This window comes from Nanorana parkeri, unplaced genomic scaffold (assembly GCF_000935625.1).
Source record: "Nanorana parkeri isolate BGI_ZX_2015 unplaced genomic scaffold, ASM93562v1 scaffold465, whole genome shotgun sequence".
Lineage (NCBI taxonomy): Eukaryota > Metazoa > Chordata > Amphibia > Anura > Dicroglossidae > Nanorana > Nanorana parkeri.
Window position 1 is genome coordinate 29,988 of NW_017306733.1, and position 21,741 is coordinate 51,728.

The 21,741-nt window shown below is 47.7% G+C and overlaps 1 protein-coding gene across 1 annotated transcript in view; it reads right to left on the bottom strand.

Moving 5' to 3' along the window:
* Positions 1-2,275: 2,275 nt before the first annotated feature.
* SLC7A5 (solute carrier family 7 member 5) overlaps positions 2,276-21,741 on the bottom strand; it is a 43,732-nt gene continuing 24,266 nt past the window's right edge. Inside the window, exons 3-10 of the mRNA XM_018560557.1 lie at positions 16,629-16,734; positions 15,853-15,897; positions 15,572-15,695; positions 14,579-14,682; positions 12,201-12,297; positions 10,455-10,604; positions 4,881-5,058; positions 2,276-2,435 (exon numbers count right to left, since the gene is read on the bottom strand). Coding sequence (XP_018416059.1) covers positions 2,380-2,435; positions 4,881-5,058; positions 10,455-10,604; positions 12,201-12,297; positions 14,579-14,682; positions 15,572-15,695; positions 15,853-15,897; positions 16,629-16,734 — 860 coding nt within the window. The 3' untranslated portion in view covers positions 2,276-2,379. The remainder of the gene's footprint in view (positions 2,436-4,880; positions 5,059-10,454; positions 10,605-12,200; positions 12,298-14,578; positions 14,683-15,571; positions 15,696-15,852; positions 15,898-16,628; positions 16,735-21,741) is intronic.

Here is a 21,741-nt window from a genome sequence, read left to right on the forward strand (position 1 = left end):
TAGCTGCCGGTCGCTTTGACCAGAAAACGATGTTACTGAGAAAACAACTAAATTCAAGTGAGAAAAAAATAACCCGACGCTACTTCGGCGCTTCGCCACTAGTGGTTATGCGCACCTACGAATCCCAGGGGGGGGGGCGCATTGTGACACGAACGCTTCTGAAGTATCTGCGCTGCCCTTATCCAGTTTAGCCGACTTCCAGGATGTGGGGCCATGGAGTGTTTGCGCGGAGGTGTATATACAATGCACATGTATCTGTGCCGGGTGCACCGCATACCTCAAGAGCACGTGCAAGCTTAAAGTGCGTGTCAGGGCGGATATTATAAAAAAACACATCTCTGTGATATGCAGATTTTACCTTCCGTTGTCTCTTGCTGGTACATGATAATATCTATCGATCTGCCAGAAATCCAGCGAGCTTCTGACTTCCTTTAATCAGCTGACAACGCTGCCTCTGCTGCACTGAAAACCCAACCAGTGTTGTCAGCCCTGCCCGGTTCTCTCTTGCTGGACTACTAAACTCCCTCTCTTTATAATACAAGGGGGAAGAGTTTCTATAGCCCAGTAAAACTGGGCGGGGCTGACAACACTTTTGGGATTTCAGTGCAGCAGAGGCCGCGTTGTCAGCTCATTCCAGCTGCCTGGATTTCTGACAGATCAACATTTTGCCCAGACATGAACATTAAGGGCTCGTTCACACCTAAAGATCTGATTGCTGTCTCAATGCAAGGACACAGCAGGGGGGGGGGAATTTATCAAAAGTGGAGCAAACAGAACCTGGAACAGTTGCTCATGGCAACCAATCAGCTTCTCTCTCCAGTTTGCTCAGGTAAGATTTGAAAATGAGAGAGAGATGCTGATTGGCTGCAGTGCAAATCTGCTCCAGTTTTGATAGTCCCCCCCCCCTTAGCAAATGCTATTGCGGTGTAAAGGAAACATACAGACACGGTGCACAAAAAAGTCAGCGCCGCGCATAAGCAATAGCTGAAAGTTAAAAAAGAAAGCACTGCGTTGTAACAATGTATCTCCGTCCACGGCAGCGAGTGTGCACAACACACAGCAGTGCACGTGTAAGGCCTCGTTCACACCAGATGCAGTGCGTTTCGGCCCAAATCTGGCCGGAACGCACTGCCTTGCATTGCGGCCGGCTCACTTTTTTGTGTTAGGCAGGAGGGGGCGTGGCTGTCTATTGAAGTGAATGGCACCCTAGCCACGCCCTCCGGCCGCATGGGATCGCAAGGCACACTACACCTGCGGCCCGGTCCGAACTAAATGCTGCAAGCACTGTTTTGTTCGGACCGGACCGCAGGCATCATGTACCTCGAGATCCCGTGCGGCCAGAGGGCGTGGCTAGGGTGCCATTCACTTCAATGGACCGCCATGTCCCCTCGAGCCCCAGAACATAGTGAGCCGCCCCGCACGCAATGCGATGCAGTGCGTTCTGGCCGGAATCGGGGGCCGGAACGCACCGCATCTGGTGTGAACGAGCCCCAACACGGCGAGATCGGCATTACAAGCGATTATTTAGTTGCCCCGAATATAACCCTTTCCAAGGCAGTGAAGTTAGTTACATAATAATAATCGTCGCCGCTAGTTATAAAGTAATAAGAATCTCGGCAACCCGACAGTCCGTCTAACGCGTTTTCTTCTTTTATGACATATATAGATACGGGAATAAATAAAATGAAACGATAGAAACTAATAAGAAGTCAAAATTAAATTAGTAACTAAAACAGCATTAAAAAACATCCTGCTCATCCTACGAATCCTCTACGTACTGCATGACGGCCTACAGTCCCGATATTTCGACATTTCAGTGAAATCTGCAAAAAACAACACTTTGGGCCGCGTATAAAAAATAAGGAAGTAACATTTCTCCGGGTGATGGGGGAAAGGAAGTAGGGACTGAACGTGGGAGTTCTGCAGAGAGCGGGGGAGGGGGGATTGTCAGTAGTTTGAGCAGAGCCGCGGCGTCTCCGGGAAAATGGATCAGAAGTCCTACAGACAGTCCGGAGTCGGAGCACGCGGGCCGCGTTTTCTTTGTGGCTTTTTTTTTAATGAGGTAACTGCATTCTAAAAAGATAAAAAACGGGCGAGATACAAAATGCGTGTCGTGGTCCGGGGGAGGGGGCGGTAGGGAGGCGGAGTTCTGGAAATCAGATGAAGATCTTGCACACGGGCAGAAACAGTCCGTGTTGGGACCGCTGAATTTGATACGTTGCTGCTGCCCGCCCCCCATCCCCCTCCCGCAGGTATCTGGGTTGAAGTTATAAAAAAAACGAAAATAAAAGATCGTTCTGAAGATTTTCTCGATTCCGTCGTCGTACAAAATACCGTTTTTCTTGTGCGCGTTGGTGGAGGCGGAGCATTGGCGGCGGCTTAACTTTCCTGGGGTACGACCTCCAATACCTTCTGCAGCGCAATAGTGGAGGAACCTACAAGGGGGGGAAAAAAGGAAACAACATCAATCAGTGGAGGGGAGGAAGTCATGTGACACATATGTATCCCTATAATATCCCTTTCTTATCCATATGACTGTCTGCTGCGCAACCACAAAACCCGGCACAAGGTCCAAAACCGTAACTGGAGCTGGAGGTGACATAATCTTTATCTTAAATGGTCTCTATTAGGGATGCACCAATACCGATACTAGTATCGGTGCCGATGCTGAGTATTTGGGCAAGTACTCGTACTCTCCCAAATGCTCTGATGCCTGGCCGGCTACCCGAGCTTCCGGTATCAGGAAGCCGGGCAGCGAGTCATTACATGCTGCCCAGCTTCCTGATTGGCCAGGAAGCCGCCTCCATGCTCCCTCATCACTTGTGACGAGGGAGCATAGAGCCGGCTTCCCAACCAATCAGGAAGCTGGGCAGCATGTAATGACTCGCTGCCCGGCTTCCTGAATGGTCGACAAGCTGGTCGATCAGGAAGCCGGGTGCAGTGTAATGACGCGGCGCCCGGCTCTCTGATTGGCCGATACGCCGGCTTCATGCTCCCTCATCACCTCATGACGAGGGAGCGTGAAGCTGACTTCCCGGCCAATAAGGAAGTCGGGTGCCGCGTCATTACATGACACCTGGCCTCCTGATTGGCCAGAAAGCCGGCTCCATGCTTTCTTGTCATCAGTAAGCCGGGTGGCGAGTCTTTACACGCCGTCTGGCTTCCTTAATGGGACTTCCGGTATCGGCGAGTACTGAAATAAAAATATCGGTACTCGATACCGAAAAACCAGTATCGGTGCACACCTAGTCTCTAAAATCAAAACTAGAAATGAGTTTCTTTAAGTTCTTTCCTGTTACTAATAACCAGATCCGTCTAGAACAGAGGTTCTCAACCTGTGTAACCTCTGGACCCGCATTTGTCTTTGGTCATTAAGTGGTGACACAAGATGCATTGCAATGGAACACACGGCATTGCAATATCGTGCGTTCCGGTGCGGGCGATTGAACTGTAGGCGCAAGATGTGTTTGGGGTGCCATTACAAGAACTGGAGTGGATCATCAGCTGGGGGTCCAGTGCTGGGCTGTAATGGAGCTCCATCCATACATGCATAGTTTGTACAACCTCCGTATGCGCCCTGTAGAGGTTCCCAGGAGCCAGAATGTGATGTCACTCCGGTCCAGGCACCTTTACAGGGCACGTGAGGGAGCTCTAAGCAATGCACTTATGGATGGAGCTCCCTCGTGGTCATAGCTCCAGCCCACCTCAAGCTGACACTCGACGCCGGGCAGCATATTCTGAATGGCTGCTCTGCGTGAGAACTGACAGTGCTGCACTAGGAGGAGGCTAAGAGACTCTCACCTAGAAAAGTGGAAGGCACACGGCGACCCGGCGAACGCGGGGTCGCGACCCACTTTTGGGTCACGACCCACCAGTTGAGAACCATGGGTCTAGAAGACTATAAACTGAAGATGTTCATAGGGACCGGCTACTCTATGAGTTGAGAACTGATTCACCTCTATGGGTAACACAAGGTTCGACCTCCATCAGGTTGTGTCTGATGCCCTACATGAGATTTTATATACTTCGGCAGCCGAAATACAACACGGCGCCCATTGCACTGACACGCCGATAACCACAAGAGACGCCCAGGCGGTGAACTCCCTCCGGGCCGGTACGGACAAGCTCCCTGTGTTTTATTGCAGCTTTTTATTGCTGGCTACGTCGCGCTGCGCGGCTCCGTGTCCTCCTCAAATCATCACCCAAATCATTCCATAAGGAAAATATATGGACGGAAAATCGGAAACGCCGGCAGCGAAAATGAATTTTTTAACTGTTATAATAAAAAAATTTAAAAAATCGCCAATTTTATAGGAGAAAGGCAGGACATTTTTTTATCTGCGGCCAAAAAGGAAAAACAAATCTGTATTTCTATATTGAAGTTCCATCCCGCTCCTGATAACCAGATCCACCGAGAAGATTGTAACCTGAATTACTGAAGACGCCCATAGCGTCTTCAGTAATTCATAGCGTCTTCAAAGCCGGGCTAAATGTAGAAAACAACTACCAGCCCGGCGCCCAGGACTGCATGCAGGGCCGGTGCTAGGATTCTTGCCTACACAGGCAAGGTAAGCAGGGAAAGAGCTGCAAAGCATGCTGGGAATCCAGGAAGATATTGGGAGTGATGGGCAGACGGAAGGCGGCGCTCACTACATAAAAAGGATTTTTCATGTAAGCTTGAAACTCTACTATGTATTCCTGGTACAGTGCTGATGTTATAACAGGAGAGGAAACGCTGGGACTTTACATCTCCATTACCTCTTCTTTCCTCTCCAAGACTAAAAAAACTTTGGTTCTCGTGTTTGAGGGTCTCCAGGTCGGAGGTCATATCAGGACTGCTGATCCCATCACTCCCCCTCCCTTCCTCAAGAGATACTTACGTATACCCTGCTCGAGCCAATCCGGCTTATTCTGCCACCAGACCCCGAAATAGAACACAGGGACCCCCGATAAGACGATGATGAAGCCGATCCCGCATTCCACGGGCGTCATATAGAACGACACGACAATCAGGAATATGCAGGCCAAGATGAAGAAGATGGGGAGAGCCAGATTAACCTGCAAGAGAGAACCAACGTCACATGTCATTTATATCATACCGTGATGTCACAATATGTCTTGTATCTGGAGGGCGGTGATGTCACTCCTGTATAATATATCGTATATCTGGAGGGCGGTGATGTCACAATATATCTGGGGAGCGGTAATGTCACTCCTGTATAATATATCTGGAGGGCGGTGATGTCACTCCTGCGTAATATATATTGTATCTGGAGAGCGGTGATGTCACAATATATCTGGAGGGCGGTGATGTCACTCCTGTATAATATATCTTATATCTGGAGGGCGGTGATGTCACTCCTGTATAATATATCGTATATCTGGAGGGCGGTGATGTCACAATATATCTGGGGAGCGGTAATGTCACTCCTGTATAATATATCTGGAGGGCGGTGATGTCACTCCTGCGTAAGGTGATGTCACTCCTGTATAATATGTCTTGTATCTGGAGGGCGGTGATGTCACTCCTGTATAATATATCGTATATCTGGAGGGCGGTGATGTCACAATATATCTGGGGAGCGGTAATGTCACTCCTGTATAATATATCTGGAGGGCGGTGATGTCACTCCTGCGTAATATATATTGTATCTGGAGAGCGGTGATGTCACAATATATCTGGAGGGCGGTGATGTCACTCCTGTATAATATATCTTATATCTGGAGGGTGGTGATGTCACTCCTGCGTAATATATCTTATATCTGGAGGGCGGTGATGTCACTCCTGTATAATATATCTTATATCTGGAGGGTGGTGATGTCACTCCTGCGTAATATATATTGTATCTGGAGAGCGGTGATGTCACAATATATCTGGGGAACGGTGATGTCACTCCTGCGTAATATATCTTGTATCTGGAGGGCGGTGATGTCACAATATATCTGGGGAGCGGTGATGTCACTCCTGCGTAATATATCTTATATCTGGAGAGCGGTGATGTCACTCCTCTATAATATATCTTATATCTGGGGAGCGGTGATGTCACTCCTGTATAATATATCTTATATCCGGAGGGCGGTGATGTCACTCCTGTATAACATATCTTATATCCGGAGGGCGGTGATGTCACTCCTGTATAATATATCTGGAGGGCGGTGATGTCACTCCTGTATAATATATCTTATATCTGGGGAGCGGTGATGTCACTCCTGTATAATATATCTTATATCTGGAGGGCGTTGATGTCACTCCTGTATAATATATCTTATATCTGGAGGGCGGTGATGTCACTCCTGTATAATATATCTTATATCTGTGCTCTCTCTTCCCATGTATCAGCCTGCAGATCTCCTCCACAATCTCAGGCTTTGTACGTAGACTGATCTGGCGCAGGGACCGCACCTCGCCGCAGCAGGTGAACGTCCTCAGGAAGTCTGACAATAGCGGTCCCAGCGGAGGCCAAGGAAGAGTTGTTGAGGTCAGGGGGCTCAACCACCAATAAAAAAAAGGGCCGCGGTGTCTGAAGGAAGTCATAACAAAAACACTGACTCTGCAGGAACGGGCCCCCCACCCCCGAACGGGCCCCAGCCAAGATCATACAGCATGGAGGATGCCCTGAATGGGGGGCAGCGACTCTTCACATTTCCAGCAATTATCTCTCGCTTCAATCGCCGAGGTCAGTTCTCTGTGTCGGAGCGTCAAGTGAACCCGCTGCACTCCGCGGGAAAAGAAAAGAGTCGCTTTAAATAGTTATCAGAGATAAACAAATCGTTTTCCTGCAGCGCCTCCCCCCCCACCCTCCGCGGGAAGATCGGCCGATAACACTTCAAAGGGACTTATTGTATCCTTTTTCCCGATAAACTGCCTGACCCCAAATCTTCATAACCTGGGAGGACACCAGTCACATCAGTCTCTGTACAGAGGAGCTTACTCTCTAATGTCCCCTCCCCCACAGTCACATCAGTCTCTGTACTGAGGAGCTTACACTCTGATGTCTCCCCACAGTCACATCAGTCTCTGTACTGAGGAGCTTACACTCTGATGTCTCCCCACAGTCACATCAGTCTCTGTACTGAGGAGCTTACACTCTGATGTCTCCCCACAGTCACATCAGTCTCTGTACTGAGGAGCTTACACTCTGATGTCTCCCCACAGTCACATCAGTCTCTGTACTGAGGAGCTTACACTCTGATGTCTCCCCACAGTCACATCAGTCTCTGTACTGAGGAGCTTACACTCTGATGTCTCCCCACAGTCACATCAGTCTCTGTACTGAGGAGCTTACACTCTGATGTCTCCCCACAGTCACATCAGTCTCTGTACTGAGGAGCTTACACTCTGATGTCTCCCCACAGTCACATCAGTCTCTGTACTGAGGAGCTTACACTCTGATGTCTCCCCACAGTCACATCAGTCTCTGTACTGAGGAGCTTACACTCTGATGTCTCCCCACAGTCACATCAGTCTCTGTACTGAGGAGCTTACACTCTGATGTCTCCCCACAGTCACATCAGTCTCTGTACTGAGGAGCTTACACTCTGATGTCTCCCCACAGTCACATCAGTCTCTGTACTGAGGAGCTTACACTCTGATGTCTCCCCACAGTCACATCAGTCTCTGTACTGAGGAGCTTACACTCTGATGTCTCCCCACAGTCACATCAGTCTCTGTACTGAGGAGCTTACACTCTGATGTCTCCCCACAGTCACATCAGTCTCTGTACTGAGGAGCTTACACTCTGATGTCTCCCCACAGTCACATCAGTCTCTGTACTGAGGAGCTTACACTCTGATGTCTCCCCACAGTCACATCAGTCTCTGTACTGAGGAGCTTACACTCTGATGTCTCCCCACAGTCACATCAGTCTCTGTACTGAGGAGCTTACACTCTGATGTCTCCCCACAGTCACATCAGTCTCTGTACTGAGGAGCTTACACTCTGATGTCTCCCCACAGTCACATCAGTCTCTGTACTGAGGAGCTTACACTCTGATGTCTCCCCACAGTCACATCAGTCTCTGTACTGAGGAGCTTACACTCTGATGTCTCCCCACAGTCACATCAGTCTCTGTACTGAGGAGCTTACACTCTGATGTCTCCCCACAGTCACATCAGTCTCTGTACTGAGGAGCTTACACTCTGATGTCTCCCCACAGTCACATCAGTCTCTGTACTGAGGAGCTTACACTCTGATGTCTCCCCACAGTCACATCAGTCTCTGTACTGAGGAGCTTACACTCTGATGTCTCCCCACAGTCACATCAGTCTCTGTACTGAGGAGCTTACACTCTGATGTCTCCCCACAGTCACATCAGTCTCTGTACTGAGGAGCTTACACTCTGATGTCTCCCCACAGTCACATCAGTCTCTGTACTGAGGAGCTTACACTCTGATGTCTCCCCACAGTCACATCAGTCTCTGTACTGAGGAGCTTACACTCTGATGTCTCCCCACAGTCACATCAGTCTCTGTACTGAGGAGCTTACACTCTGATGTCTCCCCACAGTCACATCAGTCTCTGTACTGAGGAGCTTACACTCTGATGTCTCCCCACAGTCACATCAGTCTCTGTACTGAGGAGCTTACACTCTGATGTCTCCCCACAGTCACATCAGTCTCTGTACTGAGGAGCTTACACTCTGATGTCTCCCCACAGTCACATCAGTCTCTGTACTGAGGAGCTTACACTCTGATGTCTCCCCACAGTCACATCAGTCTCTGTACTGAGGAGCTTACACTCTGATGTCTCCCCACAGTCACATCAGTCTCTGTACTGAGGAGCTTACACTCTGATGTCTCCCCACAGTCACATCAGTCTCTGTACTGAGGAGCTTACACTCTGATGTCTCCCCACAGTCACATCAGTCTCTGTACTGAGGAGCTTACACTCTGATGTCTCCCCACAGTCACATCAGTCTCTGTACTGAGGAGCTTACACTCTGATGTCTCCCCACAGTCACATCAGTCTCTGTACTGAGGAGCTTACACTCTGATGTCTCCCCACAGTCACATCAGTCTCTGTACTGAGGAGCTTACACTCTGATGTCTCCCCACAGTCACATCAGTCTCTGTACTGAGGAGCTTACACTCTGATGTCTCCCCACAGTCACATCAGTCTCTGTACTGAGGAGCTTACACTCTGATGTCTCCCCACAGTCACATCAGTCTCTGTACAGAGGAGCTTACTCTCTAATGTCCCCCCACAGTCACTCAGTGGATAAAGCAGAAGCAGGGAGATCCTTGCACTGCAGGTCCTCAGGTCCAGCTTCCTCTCCAGCAAAGAGAACACTCAGCATCACAGTACTGACATCACCAAATCTCCTCACACTAGCAGTCAGAGGCAGCAGTGCCTGAGATGTCACACTGCAGATATACAGCTATGAGGATACATAATAGGGGTGCCTAGGCACGGGAAATGTATTGTTCTGCTTGGACACAGTTCACATTTCTCGATGTTCCCCATAATAAGATAAATCTTCTCTTTTTGAGCTCAGGTTCACTTTATAAGCCGCTGGGACAACTTCCTTCAACGGGCCTCCTCCATCTGCTCTCAAGTCTGTTTTATTGGCATTTAGCGGAGCGGGCACTAACCGGCTTCATCACGTCTCCCCGCCGCAGATAAAAGCCGCCCCAGGGCAGATATTATCGTCTGTGCGAAAAGCGAGAATTCCAAACGCTTATTGTGATTTAATGGCCCGGCTTAATTTTTTTTTATAGGTATAATTGTACGTAAGCCCTCAAGCCGTGACAAGCCAGACGAATATGAGGATGCTCCGACTCCTGCCGCTCATCTCCCATTATAAGGCGCGCGCTCAGGGTGAGGATGGACGGATCACATGACCCATTCGCCTCCCTCCGCCTCTACAATAACAAAAAAATCTTACTGCTTATGGTGTTTTTATGTCTAGGAGGGTATGAATGTTTGTTTCTGTGTGCGCCCCATGCTAAGCATCTCAGGGCTGAGGAGGTTCAAGTCAGGGGAAAATATGATGATCTCAAAACTCGACTGATGCCACTTCCCTGTTCTACTCCTGCATGAGCAGTACTGATGTGAAGGGCAGAGGCACAGAGCTTGTGAGGGGATCAGATAATCTGTAAGAGGAAATCATGTCCCCAGCTATTATAAGCGGGTCACCAATCTCCGCTGACCACACTGCTGCAGTGATTAGTCCCTATGGGCAGCCATCTTTAATTTTGGGGGGGAAAGCACTGACTACAATAACCTGGATTGCGGTGCTTTCTCCAGCCATTACACATACCCGGCCCTTCCCATCACTGGGCCGGAGCCATCACACCACCCTGACCAGAGGCGCTGGGATCCCTTTCATGCTTCCTGCATTGGCTATCAGGAGTGATCACCGCCCCCTTTAGGAGCCGCTGATGCTCTGTCTAATCTTCATGACAGGGCCTCTTTATCGCCAATAATGTTCTCTGTGTGGTCACCCTTTCCTTACCTTGATTGGTCTCTCCAGTTCCGGCTTCTTGTACCGGAGCCACATCATACCGATGATCGCCAAAGCCACGCACAGCCAGTTGAAGAAGCTGAAGAAGTTGATGACGGAGAAGATGTCGTTGGAGAAGGCGTAGAGGAGCGTCATGGCGCACTGCGGGGGAGGGGGAGAATCAGACGGGGCATGTAATGTTAGGGAGGCAAATGTAATACAAGTTACAGTTTTCATTTGATATCATTAAAGCTGAACTCCGAGCAAATCACTTAAAGGAGAACTATGAGGGGGGGGGGGGGATTTCCACTCACCTCATAGTTCTAGCCGACCTGTGACAATGAGACTGTCACAGGTCGGCTCAGTAGATCGGGAGGCGAGCGAACACATACTGGCGTTCGCTCACCTCTCGATCCTGTCACGGCAGAGAGCCGTGACAGGGGGAGGGGCTGGATTCCCCCCTCCACGCTCCGCCAGCGCTGACTGGCGGAACGGACGGGGGAGGGGGCGGGCACAGCTGGCTCTGCCTCTAGATAGGCAGAGACAGCTGTCACTCACGCAGCTGGGCGGATCTCGTCATCTACGTCGGATCCGCTCCGGCGTCTCAGTATACCGCGAGCTGTAGCTCGCTATATACTGAGCTTAGGGTGACGGGAGGACGCTAGTTTGTGTCCTCCCGTTACCCTAAGGAGAACTATGGGGAAAAACACTGACCCCATAGTTCTCCTTTAATGTACCCCAAAGGATTCCCAGTTTCCTTGGTCTTTGTATCCGGACGATTACCTCGTGTTTCGGCACTTCACTCATTTAATTACAACAAAAACCTGACAGGGGATCTATTCCACACAAGACTAACTATAGATAAACTTTGAGTGCTCTGATTATTTACTTCTTGCTCTTTGAACACTGAGCTACGCGCTGTTTTCTGATATCAGTGTATGGCAGATGGGACATGTGACACGGTGGAAGTGACATGCTGACAGTCCTGTGCTCAGACACGGGACGTCTTCATAAAATTCTCACTATGGCCACAGCTTTTATTTTTTTTTAAAGAGAACCTGTACTCCTATTCAGGACAAAGTAACAATCTCACCAAATCAGGATTACCTAATGCAGGTGCTGAGCCTCCATGATTGAAAGAACTGAAATCCAATGAGTAAAAGGGGCGGGGCCAGGGACAGTCAGGCTGGGGAGGAAAGTGCTAGATGATGCTGCACGGCCTCCAGGAAATGAGGCGGAGCTCTGTCTGATGTACTGCAGCTTCTAATGCACATTGTGAGCAGCTCCCAGTGTGCAGTGACATCAGAGGAAGAGGGGAGGAGCCGCTACAACTGTGCAAGACTGAAGGGAAGGCCGGAGGTCAGATAGAAGACTGAAGGGAAGGCCGGAGGTCAGATAGAAGACTGAAGGGGAGGACGGAGGTCAGATAGAAGACTGAAGAGTAGAGTCCGCATTGAATCTTCAGCTTTCATAAAAACCCCTGGTGATCCTGCCATAAAGATTCTTATTCAGGCACTGTCTGTTATGGGGTGACAATGTTTTGCCGTATTCCAGTTGTGTTCCTGTGTTGTCACCCTGTTCTACGCCTCACTGGTTGAATCTACACTGACACACATTGAGCAGACACGGTCCATTGCTGTCAGACAGCTCTTCCTTCAGCCTCAGTGATAAAGTCGTCTAACAGATATCATTGTATAAAACTGGCAACTGCTGGACAGAAGCCGGACACATAAACCAAAGGAAAGTGCTCGGACTCACTGTGAAGATGAGAGACGGCACAGGGGTCAGCAGTCGCGGGTGGATCATCGACAGGAGAGATGGTAGGTGACCTTCTCTGGCTCCCACAAAGAACAGTCTGCAGAGAAGAGAGTTGGAAGTACATAATTAGTTTTCACCAAGATCAACAAATGAGGCTTAATACTGCATTCTATCAGGTTTCATTTCAGTTTTGGACACTGTATGTGCTACACAGGGAGACAGAGAGATACAAAGTAACATTGTTTATACACATTGATCAGAGGGGGAGATAGAGAGATACAAGTAACATTGTTTATAAACATTGATCAGAGGGGGATAGAGAGATACAAAGTAACATTGTTTATACACATTGATCAGAGGGGGAGATAGAGAGATACAAGTAACATTGTTTATAAACATTGATCAGAGGGGGATAGAGAGATACAAAGTAACATTGTTTATACACATTGATCAGAGGGGGAGATAGAGAGATACAAGTAACATTGTTTATAAACATTGATCAGAGGGGGATAGAGAGATACAAAGTAACATTGTTTATACACATTGATCAGAGGGGGAGATAGAGAGATACAAGTAACATTGTTTATAAACATTGATCAGAGGGGGATAGAGAGATACAAAGTAACATTGTTTATACACATTGATCAGAGGGGGAGATAGAGAGATACAAGTAACATTGTTTATAAACATTGATCAGAGGGGGATAGAGAGATACAAAGTAACATTGTTTATACACATTGATCAGAGGGGGAGATAGAGAGATACAAGTAACATTGTTTATAAACATTGATCAGAGGGGGATAGAGAGATACAAAGTAACATTGTTTATACACATTGATCAGAGGGGGAGATAGAGAGATACAAGTAACATTGTTTATAAACATTGATCAGAGGGGGATAGAGAGATACAAAGTAACATTGTTTATACACATTGATCAGAGGGGGAGATAGAGAGATACAAGTAACATTGTTTATAAACATTGATCAGAGGGGGATAGAGAGATACAAAGTAACATTGTTTATACACATTGATCAGAGGGGGAGATAGAGAGATACAAGTAACATTGTTTATAAACATTGATCAGAGGGGGATAGAGAGATACAAAGTAACATTGTTTATACACATTGATCAGAGGGGGAGATAGAGAGATACAAGTAACATTGTTTATAAACATTGATCAGAGGGGGATAGAGAGATACAAAGTAACATTGTTTATACACATTGATCAGAGGGGGAGATAGAGAGATACAAGTAACATTGTTTATAAACATTGATCAGAGGGGGATAGAGAGATACAAAGTAACATTGTTTATACACATTGATCAGAGGGGGAGATAGAGAGATACAAGTAACATTGTTTATAAACATTGATCAGAGGGGGATAGAGAGATACAAAGTAACATTGTTTATACACATTGATCAGAGGGGGAGATAGAGAGATACAAGTAACATTGTTTATAAACATTGATCAGAGGGGGATAGAGAGATACAAAGTAACATTGTTTATACACATTGATCAGAGGGGGAGATAGAGAGATACAAGTAACATTGTTTATAAACATTGATCAGAGGGGGATAGAGAGATACAAAGTAACATTGTTTATACACATTGATCAGAGGGGGAGATAGAGAGATACAAGTAACATTGTTTATAAACATTGATCAGAGGGGGATAGAGAGATACAAAGTAACATTGTTTATACACATTGATCAGAGGGGGAGATAGAGAGATACAAGTAACATTGTTTATAAACATTGATCAGAGGGGGATAGAGAGATACAAAGTAACATTGTTTATACACATTGATCAGAGGGGGAGATAGAGAGATACAAGTAACATTGTTTATAAACATTGATCAGAGGGGGATAGAGAGATACAAAGTAACATTGTTTATACACATTGATCAGAGGGGGAGATAGAGAGATACAAGTAACATTGTTTATAAACATTGATCAGAGGGGGATAGAGAGATACAAAGTAACATTGTTTATACACATTGATCAGAGGGGGAGATAGAGAGATACAAGTAACATTGTTTATAAACATTGATCAGAGGGGGATAGAGAGATACAAAGTAACATTGTTTATACACATTGATCAGAGGGGGAGATAGAGAGATACAAGTAACATTGTTTATAAACATTGATCAGAGGGGGATAGAGAGATACAAAGTAACATTGTTTATACACATTGATCAGAGGGGGAGATAGAGAGATACAAGTAACATTGTTTATAAACATTGATCAGAGGGGGATAGAGAGATACAAAGTAACATTGTTTATACACATTGATCAGAGGGGGAGATAGAGAGATACAAGTAACATTGTTTATAAACATTGATCAGAGGGGAGACATCCCGGCATCAAGTCAGGTTACCTGGAAGAGGTAAAGAGAGAGCCATTGACAGATCCAAAACATGAGAGCCCCACGAATACGGGGATGATCCAGGCCATGACACCCAAGTGGTAATTCCCAAAATCCTGCAGGAAGAGAGGAAGGCGTTGGACACAATGTTTCACAAAACAAAAGACATAGCTGAAGTTTGGCAACAGACTTAAATGCTTTGAAGGAGGGAAGGGAAGACAACTTTATGTAATTAAACTGGAGTATAGCGACCTGATGAAACCTCAAGCCTCGGGTGAATGTGAAATATTACACCTGCCGCCTAACTTTTCTCACCCTTTAGGGCCTGTTCACACCATATGCAGTGCATTCCGGCCATGTTCAGGCCAGAACGCACAGCATCGCATTGCGGCCGGCTCACTTTTTTGCCGGGAAGAAGGGGGCATGGCGGGCCATTGTAGTGAATGGCACCATAGCAACGCCCTCCGGCCACAATGCGATCGCCCGCACGAGATAGTGCCTGCGGTCTGGTCCGGTCCAAATGCTGCAAGCAATACTTTGACCGCACCGGACCGCAGGCACAATGTGCCCTGCGATCCCGTGCGGGCGATCGCATTGCGCCCGGAGGGCGTGGCTACGGCGCCATTCACTTCAATGGCCCGCCACGCCCCCTCCTGCCCGGCAAAAAAGTGAGCCGACCGCAATGGGATGCAGTGCGTTCCGGCTGGAACGCACTGCATATGGTGTGAACAGGCCCTTAGTGTCTGTCAGGAGACTAGCTGGCTGAATCTCTCCGTAGACCGGTCCACCCCATAGAGACGTATAAAGCAGATTCATCTACCATGTGAACGTATTCTTCCATTGTTCCCATCAGATTGTAAGCTCTTGTGGTCAAGGCTGCCCTACTTTTTGTTCCTTTGAGGATTAGACTAATCCTGCTCTCTAATGTGATTTCCCCAGATTGTACAGCGCTGCGGTTTATGTTTTCTCTTTATAAGGGCAAAATTATCAATAATAACAACTTACCACGGCCACAGCCTCAGAGGTCAGCATCTGTTCCGGTGTGAGCGTGGTGAAATAGGCCAGGTTGGTGAGGACGTAGACCAAGGTCACGATGGGCATTGAGATAATGATGGCGCGAGGTAGGTTTCTGCAGACAAATACAATGATACAAATATATATAAATTATAAGGAATCTCCTGGAACATGTGACATGGTAACATTGGTAGAGATGTATCGGCCCCCCGAGGGTGAGTTTTGGGGGCCATGGGCCCTGCCGGGGTAGTGAGAGCTGCCAGTTCACTTACTTGTAAGGTTCTATCATTTCTTCAACGACAAAGTTCAAGTAATTCCTGCAGACAGAAACAGAGCAGAGGGAGGAGTTAGAGACGGTCTGACATCTATGTAATAATCCCACGCAACAAAACTCAGCCAATCAGAACTCAGATTCAGACATTAAAACTCTGAGACATTGTTGCACTTTATTTCTTCTATAAGTTACACATCCAAGAAATGCAAATTGATGCAACTTGTATCTACCAGTCCTGTGTGGTCCAAGCAGCTCCTTTGGGTTAATGCACTTTGCATTTTAGCACTTAAAGCCCAACTTCGGGCTATTTCTGTTAATTGCCCACAGTGGGTGTTATAAAAAAAGAAGCAGATTTGGCTGCTACCCACCTCCCCTTTTGGTGCTGTCTCCTGCAATAATTTATTTTCACCACAAGATGTCCTCAGTCTTCCTGACTAAATGATACACAACACTGAAACTGAAAGACTGAGGACACACTGTGAGTGCAGGGTGTCATGGACCCGCCCCCTGAGGCAGTGTCACCAAAGCACCTTGCATTGCCGGTATAAAGGTGCCGAGAGCAGTTCTTGTGCCACTCACTGCAATACTGAGGACCACCCTTCCGCAGAAGAGGCAAAGGGGACCCCCGCAGCATCATGTGACCAGATTGAAGATTTCTGGAGAAGATACTTTCCTGTAAAACCAGCATTGTTTACGTCATTGTTTCCATTGTAGAGACTACAGCACGGCACAGGAAATGTAACAATAATACGGAGCCAGTAAAAGGGCACTTACCATCCGCCATATGCAAACAGGCCGCTGTATAACGCCAGGACCCATTTGCCAACATCATTACTGGTGTTATCGAAGGAGTGTTCAAGGCTCAGGTTGGTGACGTCTCCTGCAAAGTGAACAGAGAGGGAATCCATTTACAATGTGTCTCCGTATGTCATCCAAACCAACAGCAGATACAGATACCTCATGCAGGGAGATCTCACCATTGTGGGAGGGGCAGAGACACAAACTACTGGAGGAAATGTCACCATTGTGGGAGGGGCAGAGACACAAACTACTGGGAGGAAATCTCACCATTGTGGGAGGGGCAGAGACACAAACTACTGGAGAAAATCTCACCATTGTGGGAGGGGCAGAGACACAAACTACTGGGGGGGAATCTCACCATTGTGGGAGGGGCACAGACACAAACTACTGGAGGAAACCTCACCATTGTGGGAGGGGCAGAGACACAAACTACTGGGGGGAATCTCACCATTGTGGGAGGGGCACAGACACAAACTACTGGAGGAAATCTCACCATTGTGGGAGGGGCAGAGACACAAACTACTGGGGGGAATCTCACCATTGTGGGAGGGGCACAGACACAAACTACTGGGGGGAATCTCACCATTGTGGGAGGGGCAGAGACACAAACTACCCCAAAGACATGCTGGAAGGTTAATTGTCTCCTGTCTAAATTGGCCCTCTATGCATGTGAGATAGGGACCATAGATTTTAAGCTCCTCGAGGGCGGGGACAGATGTGAATGTGCACTAAGTAAAGCGCTGCATAAATATCAGGAGCGCTATATAAATATCAATGATAAATACATTTGTTTGTCCTGAATACATATACTGTATATAATTTGTCTTGCTGCAGGATACTGCAAATTGTTTAACACTCATCAAGACCTATCTTCAAGTTATTAAAGCATACAGCACTGTAGGGAATCCCACAACACGGAATGTCCTCGGATGACTGGGTGATAAACCGACATCACCTTCCAGCAGAACGGCTTTCAGAGGTAATGAACAATGTCCTATGATCACTTCCGCCCTCCAACCGCTGCCAAGGATTTGGTGGGACTTGTAAAAAGTTCCCATGTCAGGTGAGAACATTTACTGTCATCGCAGCTATACAGGACGTCAGGAATGGGTCCTGGATGGACGGTATATCCCTCCCTTGTTTAGGTGGTGGTCCCGTTGAGGTCACCTTGTATTCAGGGTTCTCGCCAAGCAGGGTGAGGGGGTTCCGGGTTCGGACTTGTAAGGCCCGGTTCACACCTGGGCGTTTTGTAGCGCGTTCCTACGCTCTGCAAAACGCTTAAACACCGAAATCCCTTTATTTCCTATGCGCATGGTTCACACCTGGGCGTATTACAGGCCGTAGGAACGCGCTGCAAAAAGCCCTACGCCCAAAGAAGTACAGGAGCTTCTTTGGGGCATATTGCCGCACGTATCCATTGGGATACAGCCAAGTAGCCCTCGGAAACGTGCGTTTGTCACGCGTTTTTTTTTTACCACGAATCGCGCATATTAGATACGCCTAGGTGTGAACCCAGCCTAAAGGAAACTGCTAGGCAGTCTTTCCAGGGATGTTAATTATACATGGGGTCCCGGAATCCGGAGGATCAGAGAGAGTTTTGGGTGGGACAGAACTTGCCTCCCTCCCTGACTACAGCCAATTCGGGTAATTACATTTTCCAGCCAGAGGGTGTGTTAAAAAGGAACAGGAAGCCAGTCAGTCTGTGTCTGTGAGGAGTGTTTGGAGCAGGACACATGGCCGAGTGTATTAAGTTGTGGAATAGTCTACCGAGACACTGCTGGGGCACCTGTGTCCATACTGAAACCCTCTGTGAGCAGGCTGGGACTCTAACCCTGAGGCTGCGACTTGGTATACAGGCGCTGAGCCAAATCTTGTATTTGCTGACAATAAGCGCTGTTGATTTTTGTCATTCTGCTGAATATAAGCCGTTTTTATTGTTTGTGGAAAAGAATAAAAGTTTATTTGCTGATACGGGTCATATCCGCCCTGAATATTGCACAGCTTATTGTTGTTTTACATTTCAGGCTTAAAGGAGAAGTATGGGGTCAGGGCTATTCCCCATAGTTCTCCTAAGGGTAACAGGAGGACACAAACTAGCGTCCTCCCGTCACCCTAGGCTCAGTATATAGAGAGCTACAGCTCGCAGTATACTGAGACACCGCAGGTGAAACGGATCCGCCCAGCTGCGTGACTGACAGCTGGCTCTGCCTATCTAGAGGCAGAGCCAGCTGTACCCGCCCCCTCCCCCGTCCGTTCCACCAGTCAGCGCTGGAGGATTGGAGCGGGGAGGGGGGAATCCAGTCCCTCCCCTGTCACGGCTCTGTGCCGTGACAGGATCAAGAAAGGAGTGAACGCCGGTATGTGTTCGCTCACTTCCCGATCTACTGAGCCGACCTGTGACAGTCTCATTGTCACAGGTCGGCTAGAACTATGAGAATGAGTGAAAAGCACCCCCCCTCCCTCATAGTTCTCCTTTAAGGAGGCTTCACAATTAGCGCTGAATGTATTGGACAGGAAGTCACATGTGTGGGAAAACATCCTCTTTTTTCTATAACAAAAAGATTCAGTTTTGGGAAGTTCCTGAAATGTGTATACGCATGTTTATTATTTATGGTCCACTCACACTTCTGTATTTCAGAACTGCTGAACGCGCTAAAGTCACACGACGCAGATAAAGACATCATTGGTGTGAGCTGGAGGTATGCAGAAGATAGCATGCTGTCTGACTTTGGCCAGCGCTTCCTTATCTTATGAACCATATGGGAATCAGACAATCCTCTAACAAACCCAATCATCCTCTTTCATTGGGATGGCCAGGCCCGGCGCTATTGCAAGGCAAGTCAGGCGGCCGCCTGAGGGCGCTGCAGGGTGAGGGCGGAAAAAACAGGGCATTTTGACAAGTACTTGGTCACCTCAGGCGACTGCCTGAGGTGCCGCGCGTGTCGAGATCCTCTGGCAGTCGCCGGCCAGCTAAATTAGGACCCCACCTGGAGCTCCTCCCACCGGACCAGCGCTGACTCGCCGCACCGAAGGTAAGTGAAAAAACAAACAAAAACATACTGATAGGGAGCAGGGCCAGCGTGACAGGGGGTCGGGGGGAGGGTGTTGGTTGCGGGGGGGGGGGGCGAATTTTTTTTAACTTTGCCTGTGTTGGCAAGAATCCTAGCACCGGCCCTGGGGATGGCAATACAGAGCCGAGACCTGCTCTCTCCCAAAACTAAAGCAAGCGTGGCTTGGGTTCTTGTAGCAGAAAGCCCTTCCCCCCCAAAAAAAAATTGAGGTGCAGTATTTAATAGAGAGACGTGTCACCACACAACCAGCTACAAGATCTATCAGATGATTGAAATTCATGAAGTCATACGGCCTTAGCGGGACGAATCGTGTCGTTGGACCCGGCCAAGAAGGTTCTACTAACTATTCCGGAAAGGGAAACATAAACTGCAATGCGAAGAAAGGACTCCAAGAGAGCACGGCAGGGATACCAGGACACATTTGGTAAACATTGGCTTGTAAAGAGGAACTTCACAAACCCTAGAGGGAAATCCTGTCCTGAGCTGGATCGCTGATGAATAGATGGGCGGATGGATGGATTTATGAAAGGAATAATGGATGGATTTATGGAAGCATAGATGGATACATGTATAGAAAGATAGATGGATGGATTTATAGAGGTATATGATGGATACATTTATTGAAGGGTGGATAAATGGATGGATGGGTGGAGGGATGGATAGAGAGCTTTATGGAGGGATAAATGGATGGTTGCATTTATGGAAGGATAGATGGAAAGATTTATGGAAGGATAGATATATTTATTTAAGGATAGATGGATGGGTGGATGCATGGATGAATAGATGGGTGGATGCATGGATGAATAGATGGGTGGAGGGATTTATAGAAGGATAGATGAAAAGATTTATGGAAGGATAGATATATTTATTTAACGATAGATGGAGGGGTGGATGGATGGAAGGATAGATGGATGGGTGGATGGATGGATGAATAGATGGGTGGATGGATTTATAGAAGGACACATGGAAAGATTTATGGAAGGATAGATGGATATATTTATAGAAGGATAGATGGAGGGGTGGATGGATGGATGAATAGATGGGTGGATGGATTTACAGAAGGACATATGGAAAGATTTATGGAAGGAAAGATTGATATATTTATTTAAGGATAGATGGATGGGTGGATGGATGGATAGATGGAGGGGTGGATGGATGGATGAATAGATGGGTGGATGGATTTACAGGACAGATGGAAAGATTTATGGAAGGATAGATGGATATATTTATGGAAGGATAGATGGATGGGTGGATGGATGGATAGATGGAGGGGTGGATGGATGGATGGGTGGATGGATTTACGGAAGGACAGATGGAAAGATTTATGGAAGGATAGATGGATGGGTGGATGGATAGGTGGAGGGGTGGATGGATGGATAGATGGAGGGGTGGATGGATGGATGAATAGATGGGTGGATGGATTTACGGAAGGACAGATGGAAAGACTTATGAAAGGATAGATGGATACATTTATTTAAAGATGGATAGATGGATGAAGAACCTTTATTTCTAGAGATCTACACCACACCTAAACAAGGGACAGCCATGGGAAGGGTCAGAGGGAGTTGGCTGTCAGAGGCTCGGGGTAACAGCTGCATTCCCGGACCGCGTGGAATACCTCCGCCGCGCCTGAGTGCGGTAAAGAGCTGAAGCATCTGACAGGCAACTCTCAGGCCATGTGAGGCGACTCAGCCTAATCTGCGGCACGGCATGCCACATGACGGGCAGCCCAGCCGTGACGCTCACCCCCAAGGCCAAACTTTGCCTCCTTGCCCAGTTACTAATAACCCTCCTTTGTCCTAATATTCCTCAAACTGGAAAACTTTAGAAAAGCTACAGTCGTAACACGTTCATGTCCTGCGTGTGGGTTTCCAATGCCGAGAAAACTCAATAGCGCCTTTGGTGCTGTAGAACCAGTTTACTAAAGGTGCCCATACACTGCACGATTATCGAACGATAATCGCGGAAAATCCCGTAAGGTGTATGGAAGGCGTGCGACCGTTTCTACTGTACGG